Genomic DNA, 14520 nt, shown 5'->3' with positions numbered 1-14520 from the left:
CTGCAGAGCTCAGTAAGAGAGTGCTGACAGCTTAATGGAAGGAAGTGGGAGGTCCCTCCCCTGTCACCATCTTCCTCTTGGTGTCAGGAAAACTTGTCAGAAATGATTCATGCTAATGGCAGAGGAACAAAGCAGCAGACAGAAATGACACTCAGTGCTCCTAATTGAGTCAAGTACACACTATAGAGGGATTTGCTTTGTTCATATTTCATGACTGAGGTTTACAACTACTTTAAGACCGGTCACAATCACGTGCCATTTGCAACATGCAAAAGAAACATGCCGCTGCTTAGCAGATGCATGGGGGCACCATCGATTCTCAACAGCACCCCCATGCATCAGCAAAAAGCCCACACTTTTGTGCATGCGCATGGTTCCGTGGCATGATTTAAGAAATAGGTTGTACGACTTTTTCCCTGTGTTTCTGGGGGAAATGCTACGTTCACCCTCTGGCCCTATTCTAGGCTCTCTAACCCACATCTTCAATCTCTCCCTCTCTTCTGGCATCTTCCCCAACTCTCTAAAACATGCACTAGTCACCCCCATAATTAAAAAGCCCTCACTGGACCAAACCAATCTTAACAACATACGCCCTATTTCCTTGTTCCCCTTTTTATCCAAACTCCTTGAATGTCTGGTCTACAACTGACTGTGCGACCACCTTGCCGAGAATAGCCTCCTTGATCCCCTTCAGTCTAGATTTCAGCCTCAACACTCCACTGAAACTGCTCTCCTAAAACTGACAAACGATCTACAAATGGCCAAAACCAATGGACACTATTCTGTACTCCTACTCCTGGACCTTTCTGCTGCCTTTGATACGGATGACCATCCCCTCCTCCTCAAAAAACTCCATGCCTTTGGTCTCCATGACTGTACTCTTCACTGGTTATCTTCCTACTTATCCAACCGCACCTTTAGCGTTATGTACAATTCTATTTCCTCCTCTCCTCTTCTCTTTTGGGGTCCCCCAAGGCTCTGTTCTTGGACCCCTCCTATTTTCACTCTACACCTCCTCTCTGGGTCAGCTGATTGCCTCCCATGGCTTCCAATACCATCTCTACGCTGACGATACCGAAATCTATTTATCCACCCCTCAGCTCTCTCCCTCAGTCTCCTCACGTATCACTAATTTACTATCAGATATATCGGTATGGATGTCACACCCCTTCCTCAAACTCAATCCATCCAAAACCGAACTTGTCATTTTTCCTCCACCACGTGCCCCTTCCCCTAATCTCTCTGTCAGTTTCGATGGCACAACTATCAGCCCATCCCCGCATGCCAAGGTCCTAGGTGTTGTCCTGGACTCTGAACTCTCCTTCAAGCCCCACATCCAATCGCTGTCCAAATCTTGCCGCCTCAACCTCCGCAACATCTCCAAAATACGCCCCTTTTTTAACCAAAGACACAACAAAGCTCTTAGTTCACTTCCTGGTCATCTCGCGCCTCGACTACTGCAATTCCCTTCTCATTGGCTTACCTCTACACAGGCTATCCCCCCTTCAATCCATCATGAATGCTGCCGCCAGACTCATCCACCTTACCAATCGCTCAGTGTCCGCTGCTCCTCTCTGTCAAGCCCTCCACTGGCTTCCGCTCACCCAACAAATTAAATTCAAAATACTAACAACATCTTACAAAGCCATCCACAGCTTAGCCCCCAGCTACATCACCAGCCTAGTCTCAAAATACCAACCTAATCGCTCTCTTCGTTCCTCTCAAAACCTCCTGCTCTCTAGCTCCCTCGTCACCTCCTCCCATGCTCGCCTCCAAGACTTTTCCAGAGCCTCTCCAATCCTATGGAACTCCTTACCCTTATCTGTCCGATTATCTCCCACTCTATTAGCTTTTAGACGATCTCTGAAAACCCTTACAGTTTTATATCTTTATGTTTGAAGCCTGAAATGTGGCAAAAGGTCGCAAAGTTCAAGGGGGCCCAATACTTTTGCAAGGCACTGTATATATATATATATATATACACACACACTGTATATGTCGGCCATTTCCATACAGGACAGCCTGACCTCACATACAGCAGAGGTTCTCTCCTAAATATATGCCGGTGTTCCGTGAGAATTACCTACCCCGTGAGAAAAACCTACCCTGCCAGTGCGCATGCTCACAGCCCCTAGTGCGCATGCGCACTAGTCTGTGTTCCGCGGAAAAAACCTACCATCGCGGCGGGTACATTAAAACAGCTGTACTGCAATATGAGTAAGCTCCGCTCCTTGCCCTGTCACTTCCCTGATCTTGTCTACTAAATATAAAAGTGGCTGGCGGCTCCGAAATTTATGTTGTCATACAGCCGCCGCCGGTTTTATATTTAGTAGACAAGATCAGGGAAGTGACAGGGATAGCAGTGGAGATCACATGATATTTCTGGCGAGCTGTTTTAATGTAATTCCGCGGCGTTACAGACACTTTCGTACACCGGAAGTGACGAGGGGTAGGTTTTTCTCACGGGTAGGTAATTCTCACGGAACACCGGCCATTTCCATACAGGGCAGCCTGACCTCACATACAGCAGAGGTTCTCTCCTAAATACATGCTGGCCATTTCCATACAATAAGTATTATATTGTATTGTACTGCCTAGTCTATCCACCCCACGCTAAGGTTGTCACCTCATCCCTTTAATCCAGGGCACATATTAATTACACAGGTTCTGTGTTTCTGATTAAGGTGGTAATTAAACTAAGTGCCTTATGTGCATTATATCAGCCTCAGAACCTGTGTAATTCATATGTGTCCTGGTTGATAGGGAAGAGGTGACAACCCTACCGCACACTGACCTGTTCAATCAGCACTCTCCAATCCACTCATCCCAACTGCTTCCTCTATGCTCCGACAACACTCCGCCCACAGCCGGCCATCACATGGGCGGGGTCTGCATAAACCTAACATGTGCTTGAGCAAAGATAGGCGTGGTTGACGGCTTAGGCCTGCGCGCTGAGGGGTGAGTGGGCGGAGTGTCGCCATGGATACACTCCAATGAGCGTCTGTTTTGCTAACGTTCTTTTGGTATGGCGGGCACATCGGGCGCCCATTGTTGCTGCACTTAGACGTGAACACGAGGGACGGGGCGGGAGCACAGCTACAGGCGCCTCCCCAGGGCCAGCGTGTGTTGGGGCCGTAACCCAGTAACAGAGTGTCCCTGCAGCCAGTGCGAGGAGGGTCGCCCGATCGTCTGTACGTTGGGAAGATCGCTGATCTCCAGGAAATGGTGAGTCTCATCTCCTGCAATGGAAGTGCTGAGCACTGGTGATGGCCAGCGATGTCAGCAGTCTATGAGATTGCATCGTCACCATGGCTGTGTTCAATCCTGTCCTGTGTACAGGGTCTGCCTCCTCTTCTGCTAATCTGAGATCAATGATTCCATCGATATCTATGAATACATTGACTTCTTTCATTACATTAAAATCGATTGATACATTGTGAGTACATTGAGATCCATGATTACATTAGGGCTACATTGAGATCTGTAGTTCCATTATGATTACACTGGGATCTACAATTACATCAATATCTACGAATTCATTGTGATTACTTTGTATGTGTGATTACATCGAGATCTATGATCACCTTTACGTCCATGGTTACACTGTAATCTATTGTTATCTGTAATTACATTAAGATCTATGTAAACATTTTGGTTACATTGAGATTTTTGATGACACTGGCAGCTATGATTACACCGAGATCCATGATTACATAATGACTACATTGATATCTGTGGTTACATTATGATTACACTGGGATCTTTAGTTACATTGATATCTATGAATAAATTGATCCATGTGATTACATTGAGATCTATGAATACACTATGGTTACCTGTGATTACATTAAGATCTATGAATAAACTGACATCTATGTAAACATTCTTGGATGACACCGGCAGCTATGATTACATAGAGATCTATGGTTACATTGAGATGTATTAATACATTAAATTATAATTAAATAATATGATTACACCATTATTGCATTAAGTTTGGAGATCACACAGGGATCTATGGTTACATTGACATCTATGAATACATTGATATGTGTGATTACATTGAGATCTATGAATACACTGACATCTATGTAAACATTCTGGGATGACACCGGCAGCTATGATTACATAGAGATCTATGGTTACATTGAGATGTATTAATACATTAAATTATAATTAAATAATATGATTACACCATTATTGCATTAAGTTTGGAGATCACACAGGGATCTATGGTTACATTGACATCTATGAATACATTGATATGTGTGATTACATTGAGATCTATGAATACACTGACATCTATGTAAACATTCTGGGATGACACCGGCAGCTATGATTACATAGAGATCTATGGTTACATTAAAATTACATTGAGATATATTAATACATTAAATAATATGATTACACCATTATTGCATTACGTTTGGAGATTACACAGGGATCTATGGTTACATTGATATCTATGATTCCATTGGGATCTAATTACATTGAGCTCCATGATTACATTGGGGTCTATAATTACATTGCCATGTACTGTCTGCTGTATTTTTATGTCAAACTGGGTAGAAAAAATATAAACCTTAATACTTGCATTTCAACTTCTAAATTACATGCATCTGTTTGAAAAAGGTGATGTAACTGGGCGCAGACAGCAGAATATCAGCTGATAGGTTATTATTGCAGGGTATTGATTTTCCCATGTAAACCTGCATCTGCATGCTAGGGACTTCTCCAGCTAAATGACGGCAATCCCTTTCATTATATGCATCTCAATTTTCTAGGGATGTACATGAGTTATTGTCGAATACAGGATGTATTAAAACATTTTAGAATAACAAATAAGCAAATGAACACATACATTATGCTCTCTGTGCTGTAACCCCTTGGATTTTGTATATCTTAGTAGTTACATGCATAGATAACTGTTTTCCTTTAGATCATGGGTGTCCAACCTTTTGGCTTCTCTGGGCCACATTGAGGCTCGGTTCACACTGATGCGATGCGGGAAGGCTGCGAATTCGCAGCCTGTTCCCGCATCGCACACGCACCCCCGGCAGTTCACACTGCCATATGCGATCCGCTGGGGGTGTCAATGTAATCTTAACGACACCCCCAGTTTGATCGCATATCGCAGTGCGATCGTGCAGTTCGCACAGGATCGGATCGCACAAGTGTGAACCGCTGTGCGATCCGATCCTGATGCGGCAGCAAAAATGCCTCCTGTGCGTGTTTGCTGCGGGTGCGATGCGAATTTAGCCATACAAACTGTATGGCTAAACTCGCACCGCACAGCTGATCGCATGTCATGTCGGAGCAGTGCGCTCCGACATGACATGCGAACCCCGCACACGCAGTAGTGTGAACCGGGGCTGAGTGTAGAGAAATTTTCTCGGGCCGCATATAAAATATATACTATAGTTAAGGTATATAAGTAATAAAACGGCGCTGTGCCCTTCCTGAGCTGCCGCCCCCCAGCACTAATTTAACACAACTAGTGGATGATCCCCTCTGAGGCAGCCTCTGCCTACAGTTAGTTGGAAGTCGCCGTGGCCGTGCCCCTGACTTAACTTCCTTCCTCTCCAGCAACAAAAAAAAAATTGTCAGGGGGCAGTGGGCCGCATTGCCTGCGGTTCCGGGCCGCAGGTTGAACATGCCTGCTTTAGCTGGTGCTGTCCAATTCATTCTTAGCTGGTGCTGTCTACTTCTTTTATAAAAAAAAAAGTATGTATGTGCATGTATATATGTGTGTGTATGTATGTATGTATGTATGTATGTATATGTGTGTGTGTATGTATGTATGTATATATATATATATATATATATATATATATATATATATATATATATATATATATATATATATTACATTATACTGCAGCCTGTATGTTATCAGCTATCTCCAGATATCTTCCAAAGCTTGCTAGATGTTTCACATCTACATCTTTAATCCCCACCACGTTCCTGGGATAATTGTACCTAGGACCCCTTTTCACATCTTTGTCTTTGCATGCACACTGTGGCTCCCAAAAGCCATTCAAGCAAGTCAGTAGTTGGTAAGGTTGCTAAAGCTGCAACCAATTGAGCTGTCAGTGGATCTAGTTGCCAGGAGTTATTGACCCTCAAGGGATGAGCCATGGATCAGTTTTTCCGAAGTCAGCAGAGCTTCAGTATGCCAGTATAAATGAAGGTAGTAGCACAGCACTGAGTCAATATGGGATCCTCCTCATCAGTATTTAGTGATTCCCACACCGTTCACCCTCCACGTTTGTTTATTCCACCAGTACGACCAATGTATCCCGGAATAATGGTAACTGGCTTCTCTTCTGTATTTTACAAAGGCTGGGTTCTAGATTTCACAAATGGTGGTTTTTATTTATGGCTGCATGAATCCTGTTCTGTTTATTCGACAAGCACAAAACACATTATGAATTGTTTTTGGAGATCTGAGGATAGATCAGAGTCTTTGCTTCCTCAGGTTGCCTGCAGAACAAGCTGGGTCTTGTAGCTCCATCAGCTCTGACATAGTACTTTCACACCTAGAAACCTCTCTTGACAATCAAGATCTAATTGCTTACCTTGTTTTGGAAGGGGTGCAATTTAATGCTAACTGTCTAGAACGTAGCCAGTAATTGTGAAATAATGGTTAAACGTTTTCATTATTTCATTTTTGTTTAAGGCAACAGTGAGAAAACCTGGTCTGGGTGCTGCCCAACGCAAGAAAACTGGCGCAAAGCCTGAATTAACAGAAGAACAAAAGCAAGAAATCCGTGAAGCGTTTGACTTGTTTGATACAGATGGAACTGGCACAATTGATGTCAAGGAATTGAAGGTAAGGAACAAATTCTCTAAATACGATCTGTCATTGCAGTTTAGAAAGAACTGTGCCCCAGCTAACCGAACAGAGTTCTTTTATAATGACTAACTGGAATAACGACCAGGAGGGATTCTCTTTGCCAGAATTCTTTATTTGCACAGCACAATTAGATGCAACATTACATACTTCCAAACTGTAATAGACTGCTGTGCCACATTCGCATGTAATCAGTTCTATAAGGGGATCTGATAAAGCTTTTCTACCACTACTTCAACTCTTTATGCCACTTACAGATTATTGCCATCAGTTTACACATACTGTACAATTTTATTGGTCCTTGCCTTCAAGGAACTTGCAATCTAATTTCCGTATCTCACATACACACACTGGGGCCAATTTACTCAAACCTACTCAAAGGAAACCAATGCAAGCACACAGACAACATGCAAACTTCATACAGATAGTGTCCTTAACCACTTCTATACTGGAAGATTTTCCCCCTCAATGACCAGGCCATTTTGTGCGATTTGGCACTGCGTTACTTTACCGGACAATTGCGCGGTTGTGCAATGCTGTACCCAAATGCAATGTCAAGCGGCAGCTGCCAAAGCCAGCAGAATATTAGCATGCATAAAGAAAGGGATGTATTCCAGAGATAAGACTATAATCCTTCCACTTTATAAAACTCTGGTCCGACCATATGTGGAGTATTCTGTCCAGTTCTGGTCGCCAGTCCTCAGGAGGGATGTGTTGGAGCTGGAGAGAGTCCAGAGAAGGGCAACTAAACTAATTAGGGGATTGGAGGACCTTAATTATGAAGAGCGTCTGCAATCGCTCGATTTATTCTCCCTGGAGAAGAGATGCCTGAGGGGGGACATGATAGCAATTTATAAATTTCTCAATGGGGATCTCAGCTTAGAAAAAAGAGCTGTTCAGTCAAAGGGATTGCATGAGGACTCGAGGGCATACAATGCGATTAGAGGAGAAGCGTTTTAACCTCAGGCAACGTGGGGGGTTCTTTACTTTTAGGGCTACAAGATTGTGGAATTCCCTACCACAAGAGGTGGTTTCTGCGGGAAGTATGGTGGCTTTCAAAAGACTCTTAGACGTACATCTCAAGGATCAGGACATTCAGGGCTATGAGAGATGATTACAGCCACACACACCTACACAGGTTGAACTGGATGGACTATTGTCTTTATTCAACCTCACCTACTATGTAACTATGTAACAAATACATTTTATGTCCTTTTTTTTCCCCCCACAAATAGAGCTTTCTTTTGGTGGTATTTGATCACCTGTGCGATTTTATTTATTTATTTTTTTTGCTCTGTAAACAAAAAAAGAGTGACAATTCAGAAAAAAATAAATAAATCATAAATATATATATATATATATATATATATATATATATATATATATATATAATTTTTTTTTTTTTTTTTTTTTTTTTCACTGACTGCTATATAACATTCCCAAAGAAAAAATTAAACATCCAATTCTTTTCATGATTTTAGGCCAATTTGTATTCTGCTACATATTTTTGGTAAAAAAAAAATCACAATAAGCGTATATTGATTGGTTTGCGCAAAAGTTATCGTGTCTACAAACTAGGAGAAAGATTAATGTCATTTTTATTTATTTTTACTAGTAATGGTGGCGATCAGCGACTTTTAGCAGGACTGCGACATTGCGGCAGACAGATCGGACCCCTAACTGACATTTTTTGATGGGTTTGTGAAATCAACACTGAGACCTGTGTTCCTAAATAGGAGGAACACAGGAGCTCTGTGTTGATAGCTGAGAGAACAATGATCTGTTGTATTTACAACAGCAGACTGCCGTTATCTCTTCACAGGGTGCGATCGCGGGTGACCGGCGGCAATCGCAGCCGCCGGCCCCTTGGATCGGCTTCCCTGCTGTCGAGTGAGCGCGCATGTGGCCCTCCGGCGGCACGCGCACGCCTTAAGGATCGCTCCCACGACCCGCCTTACTAATACGGTGATTCGCGAGGAACCTGCCGCTGTTTATAGGCGGCAGCTGGTCGGCAAGTGGTTAAGGAAAATCGAACTGGGGACCCTGGTGCTGCAAGTGTTAACTGCTAAGCCACTGTGATGCCGGGGCTATACTGTAAGAGGTTCAGTTTGATTTTTAAAATGTGTTTTTCTTTTTTTGATGTTTATACAGGGTCAGGGTACACCTGTGACCCTAGCGTTGTAGAACATTCTGGCTTTTCTAAAGAGAGAGCATGCAACAGTAGTTGTTTGCTTTCATACTGTTTCTTGCTAATTTAAAAATCTGTATTGCACCCATATCGAGAAGAGAGAGAGGATTTTATCACTCTGCTTGCTATTTCAGCTATTGTGGTTTAAGTTTAAGATCCTTTAAACAAGCATGCAAAATAGATTCGCTACCTCATCTCTTTAAAACCGAACACATATTAATTGCACTGGTTCTGAGGCCAATTTATTTCAGGGAAGGCACCAAGTTAAGGGAATTTAATTACCCCCCCTTATCAGATACAGAACTTTTGTAATGTAAATGTCTCGGGTTTCAAGGAATGAGGTGGCAACCCTAATGCAAACCGGTAAATATGTGGGGGTTTTTTAGTGCTATTACCAGGAAGGAAAGTAGGAAAATTGCAGCTAAGAATGTTTTTATTCCCAGTGCTTTCCTAATTAGTCGCAACCTATTATATGCATGTGTAGAAATAGGGGTTCGTGGTTTTTTTTTTTTCTTTCTCTTTTTCTGGCAAAATACATTAATTTCCTAATATAAAGTTGTGGTAGCTTTTCTGTCACCAGTCTAGCATTTGCTGGGAGCCCTTTGTAACTAATTATTTTAGTCCTTTGCTCTTTAAAGAAGATAGTAATCTACCATTTTTCTTGTATCTAACTGAGGAGGAAAGCACGCCATGAACTCTGTTTGGTATTTTGCACTGGCGTGTGGAATAGAGAGCAGTGCAAGTTGCAATCTTAAGCTAAAGCGTGAGCAAGGTCTAGTAGGAAGACATACCAAACATATGGCTGATTGCTAATACAGCAGTAGAAACTACTGTGTGTGTGTGTATGTGTGTATATATATATATATATATATATATATATATATATATATATAATATATATAATATAGGATGTGCTTTGGATATATTTAATTGATTTAATATATGTCCTCCTCGCAGGTTGCCATGCGTGCCTTGGGTTTTGAGCCAAAGAAGGAAGAAATGAAGAAGATGATTTCGGATATTGATAAGGATGGCTCAGGCACTATTGACTTTGAAGACTTCTTGGCTCTAATGACACAGAAAATGGCAAGTCCTACTACTGTGTTCATTCTGCGTATTTCTTTATGTGAATAAAAGCTTACTGTCTTATTCCGTTTATTGCCAGAGTGAGAAAGACTCCAAAGAGGAAATCATGAAAGCTTTCCGACTGTTTGATGATGATGGCACAGGAAAAATTTCTTTCAAAAACTTGAAGAGGGTTGCCAAGGAGTTGGGAGAGAACCTTACAGATGAGGAATTGCAGGTATTTTTCAAAACAAAAAAGATATTAATTTAAAGCGAACTGGTTCTTTGTCCATGCAAAGCAACAGGTTCACCTAAATGCCTGCCTACTGCTTATACTTACTTTCCCCAATTTTCTTTGAAGACAGCACCCGGGGAGCGTAGCTCCACCCACTTTCCCAGGAAACACTGTGACTTAGATCTTATAAGGCAAGATTCTTCCCCCATGGCCTAAGTTATGTTTACTCTGCCATGATGGGAGCACATGCGTGGGAACTATGGTGGCGCTGTATTCTTCCTAGGTGTAGGGGTATTGGTGCCATACATTTTCCCCTTTTTGATGACACTTCTAGCACCTCCCTTGATGGGTGGGGGTGTTTTGGAGCCCTCTTCCTTGCTTTCAGCTTGGCGAAAGTATTGGCTAGCTGGCTGGAAGTCTGCATGCAGCTTTGATCAGAGTGTGTGTGGGGTAGCAGGGACTGAGCTTGGTTTATGCCTCACAGAGGCTCCAGCCTTCTACTCACTCTGGGACCCAGTGGCGGGTGACGTTACATCCAGGGCACAGGTGGATACGGGTTAGAGTCTCCTGGAGCAAAGAAAAATACCCAGTGCTTTAAGTATGGGGAGCATGTGACTCTTTCCTACTTTCCATATTGGCGCTCAGGTACCCAGTGCTGCCAGGCCCTTTGATTGCCACTTCCATGGGAGAGCAAAAGGAAAGTGGTGTTTAAGCAAGCCTGTTGCTTTGCAATACGTTAGCATCACAGTGCTTGCCTCTGAGTTAGCCCTAAATGTTAAATTATCCCACAGACTATACCTAGGATTTTGACTAAGTGTGACTGTACAGATCTGTAATGCAACACAGTCTTCTCCCAGAAAGTCCATTATAGCAGGTCATTTCATTCAGCTGCTGAATCTCTCAAATAACCGACCTCTTCAAACTCTGTTTTCATGCTGCAAAACGATTTGAACCAATTCACACCTACCTGAGTGTGGCACTACATATGCTGCAATGCACATGGAACAGTGCGAATCTATTGAGCTTGTCCACCTTCAGAGAGTTAGTAACAATACACATTAGATGGGTCTAGAGACGAGTTACCTACTTCACACCTTTGCTAGAAGTTATCATCTTCTGTTGGAACCCCCCTGTTGGAACCCCCCATAAAAAAAAATGTTTATTGAAGCACTAAACATGGATTACCAGATTATACAAGTAGAACAATTTCTTGACGTGTTTTGGGCATAATATAGAATTGAATAAATAAATCTAAGCAATAAGCTGGCAAGCATGAGAGGAGAAAGAAATGTGTCAATGATATGCACCAGGTGGTTGGTTGGGGTGCAGAGAAGTGCAGATTTACTAATGAAATTGAATTGCATCTTTTCTATGGGAAGGTGCATATGGTATGGGTTATAGAGTATTTTCTCCTATGTATATGTAGCTTCTCGTGCTTCTAAATCTAAAGAAATTGCAAAGTCAGAAGTTTTTTTTTTTAATCTAAAGTCATTCTATGCATTTCGATAAAAACCTTCTGGGTGTAGCAGTCTCCCCAGCCCCCCCCCCCCCCCAATACTTACCTGAGCCCCATCTCTGTCCAGCGATGTCCCAAGTCCCTCGGCCATCCGGGACTCTCTCTGTTGATTGGCTCCCATGGCTGTCAATCAATGTCAGTTAGCCAATCAGGAGAGAGAGGGGGTGGGGCAGAAAGGCAACTCTGTGTCTCAATGGACACACAGAGCTGTGATTTGGCTCGGGTGCATCCATAGCAAGCTGCTTGCTGTGGGGGCACTAGACAGGAGGGAGGGCTAGGAACAGCAGCGAGGGCCCGTAGAAGAGGAGGATTCAGGCTGCTTTGTGCAAAACCACTGCACAGAGGAGGTAAGTATAACATGTTTTTTTTTTTTTTTTTTTTTAAAAAAACAAAACTTTACAATCACTTTAAGAATGTGAGGTCCGATTTGTGCAATGTTAGGGGGGCAAGAAGTGTCCAGTTTGGAGTGGGGGGTATTTTGTCAGCTTTTACATGTCAATCCCTTCAAAAATGTCTGAATAGCAAGAAAGGGCAACCTCACTTCAACTACCATCACAGTAGACAGCCAAGATGCCAAACTAAATCAGTGGCTCCTCCAGCTGCGTGTCTGGATCTATTTTATACCTGGCTTTCTAGATGAATACTTCTGCAGTCAAGACATGCATATATCTCATTTTGAAACATCGATTGCTTCAAAAACAATTCCCCTCTTTGACATTTATGGTCTATGTTGCATACATATAGATCGCGATGCATCAAAATGTAATCCATTTTAATTTAACGTTCTAACGCTAGAAAACATGGTAAATTCCAAAGGGTGTGAATACTTGAGCAAAAACGCTATTTAGTAGTGTACAATAAAAGTAAATATAACCAGCACATTGCAAAAACAATCTAAAGTATAACAAAAGGCAACATTTTTTAATTTTTTTAGTTTTGGATAGAGTGGAGAGGGACTAGAACACTTGTCAGTTTTTATTGCTGTCTATGCCCTCGTTAGGGAGAGTCACCCTCTCTATTTGTCCTGTTTCTATAATAATTGAAAGTGAAAGTAAAAGAAAATCCCAAATGTTGGGTTGTCCCCAGAAATGTAATAGAGGGGAAATCTTCCAATGAGGACACTAGTTCTGGTGACCTGGGGTCCCCAAGAAATTCCCTTAATTTGCAGGAATTTCATCTTCCTGTGTGGCTATGGGACAGCAAGTGAAAGGAATCTGCAATGGGACACAGGTGGCGAAAAATAAAAATGAGGGTTTATAATCACCCCTTACTCTATCCAAAAAGGGGAAAAGCAGTTTTGCATATATTTCCACTTTAACTGATCTAATCGGGATAATAGAAATTAAATTTTTAATATAGGGTTAACTGGATACATCTTCTCCAAACCTCTCTATTGAAATCTGTTGCTAATCCCCTTTGGAGATGAATATACAGGTGTCTCCAGAGTATATATTGACAGCCATTGCTTTAACTACAAATGACTTTTAACAACTGTATGTGTTTTTTTTTTTTTTTTTTTTTTTTTTTTTTTTTTTTTTTTTTGATGCAGACACTAATTTTGAAGTTATGTGTTCTAGGAAATGATTGATGAAGCTGACCGTGATGGGGATGGAGAAATTAATGAACAAGAATTTCTCAGGATCATGAGAAAAACCAGCCTTTATTAATACATAGAGTATACCAACAACTTACACTATGTACATACAAAGCAGAAGAAGGAAAGAAAGGAAGTGTAATAACGTAATTTCAGGACTGGTATCCAGAGGATGCTTTGTATAGTTTCTGCCTTCTGTGCTCTGAAATGTGCCACTATATAAAGCATGGCCATACGTTCTGCACTGTCAGCCTGTTCAGTAAAGAGTTCTTATTCTTAAAGCGGGACTGAAGTCTGCAATACATACCTCTCCGTTACCGGTCCTATGTCCCTCGCTGGTGGTGGCATCTTCTGCCCGGCTCCTTCCATGTTCCAGATTGTGCTCATATTCATTGGCTGGTGCACAATGACGTCACTTGTGCACATGTTTGGGTATACTGGATCTGTAGTAGAATGTAAACTAAACTGCCTTTGCACAGCTCTGTGTACATTCTAATGCCTCGTACACACACATCGATTATTGGCCGGGAATTTTTGGCCAACGTCCGATCGGCCGATTTTCGGCTTGTTAGTATGATGCTTTCGACAACCGACTCCGACTTTTCGGCCGAAAAAAATCTGGTGTGCAGGCTATAAAATTTTTGTTGGCCGTCAACCCAACGGCCGATTTTAAGTCAGTCAGTACAGATTTCGGCAGACAAAAATCTGATGAGCAAGACTGGGCATGCTCAGAGAAGAAAAAACACACGGAAAGTAAACCAGCACATGACATCACGTCTGAAGTAGATTTTTGTTGGCCGAGAAAATTCGTGTGCAGTCTAGGCACATTCCAACCAACAAAACACAACTCTGGACAAAAGTCGGCCGATCAGTCGGCCGATAATCGTTGCGTTTGTACGAGGCATAAGGAAGATTATGAGCAGGCAGGTAGGTTTATATTATTGCAGAAGAAACATTGCATGCCTATTCAGCAATAAACATCCTGCCTGCTTGCAGTTTTTTTGAAACTGAGACTTTAGTTCCGCTTTAGGTGCAATACCCTATTTTAACCCATCATAAATAATGCTTA

At 42.2% G+C, this 14520-nt stretch overlaps 1 protein-coding gene across 1 annotated transcript; it reads left to right on the top strand.

Moving 5' to 3' along the window:
- Positions 1-2933: 2933 nt before the first annotated feature.
- On the top strand, positions 2934-13574 carry LOC309559056 (uncharacterized protein). Its single transcript, XM_082262189.1, has 5 exons — positions 2934-3225; positions 6680-6832; positions 9999-10127; positions 10207-10344; positions 13435-13574. Exons 1-5 carry the CDS (start codon positions 3223-3225, stop codon positions 13522-13524), a joined length of 513 nt encoding a protein of 170 aa, XP_082118315.1. The 5' UTR covers positions 2934-3222; the 3' UTR covers positions 13525-13574.
- Positions 13575-14520: the final 946 nt, after the last annotated feature.

This window comes from Pelophylax lessonae (genome assembly GCF_965119305.1).
Source record: "Pelophylax lessonae genome assembly, chromosome: 1".
Lineage (NCBI taxonomy): Eukaryota > Metazoa > Chordata > Amphibia > Anura > Ranidae > Pelophylax > Pelophylax lessonae.
The sequence above is the reverse complement of the archived record's forward strand: the minus strand, read 5'-3'. Positions and strand labels throughout refer to the sequence as shown.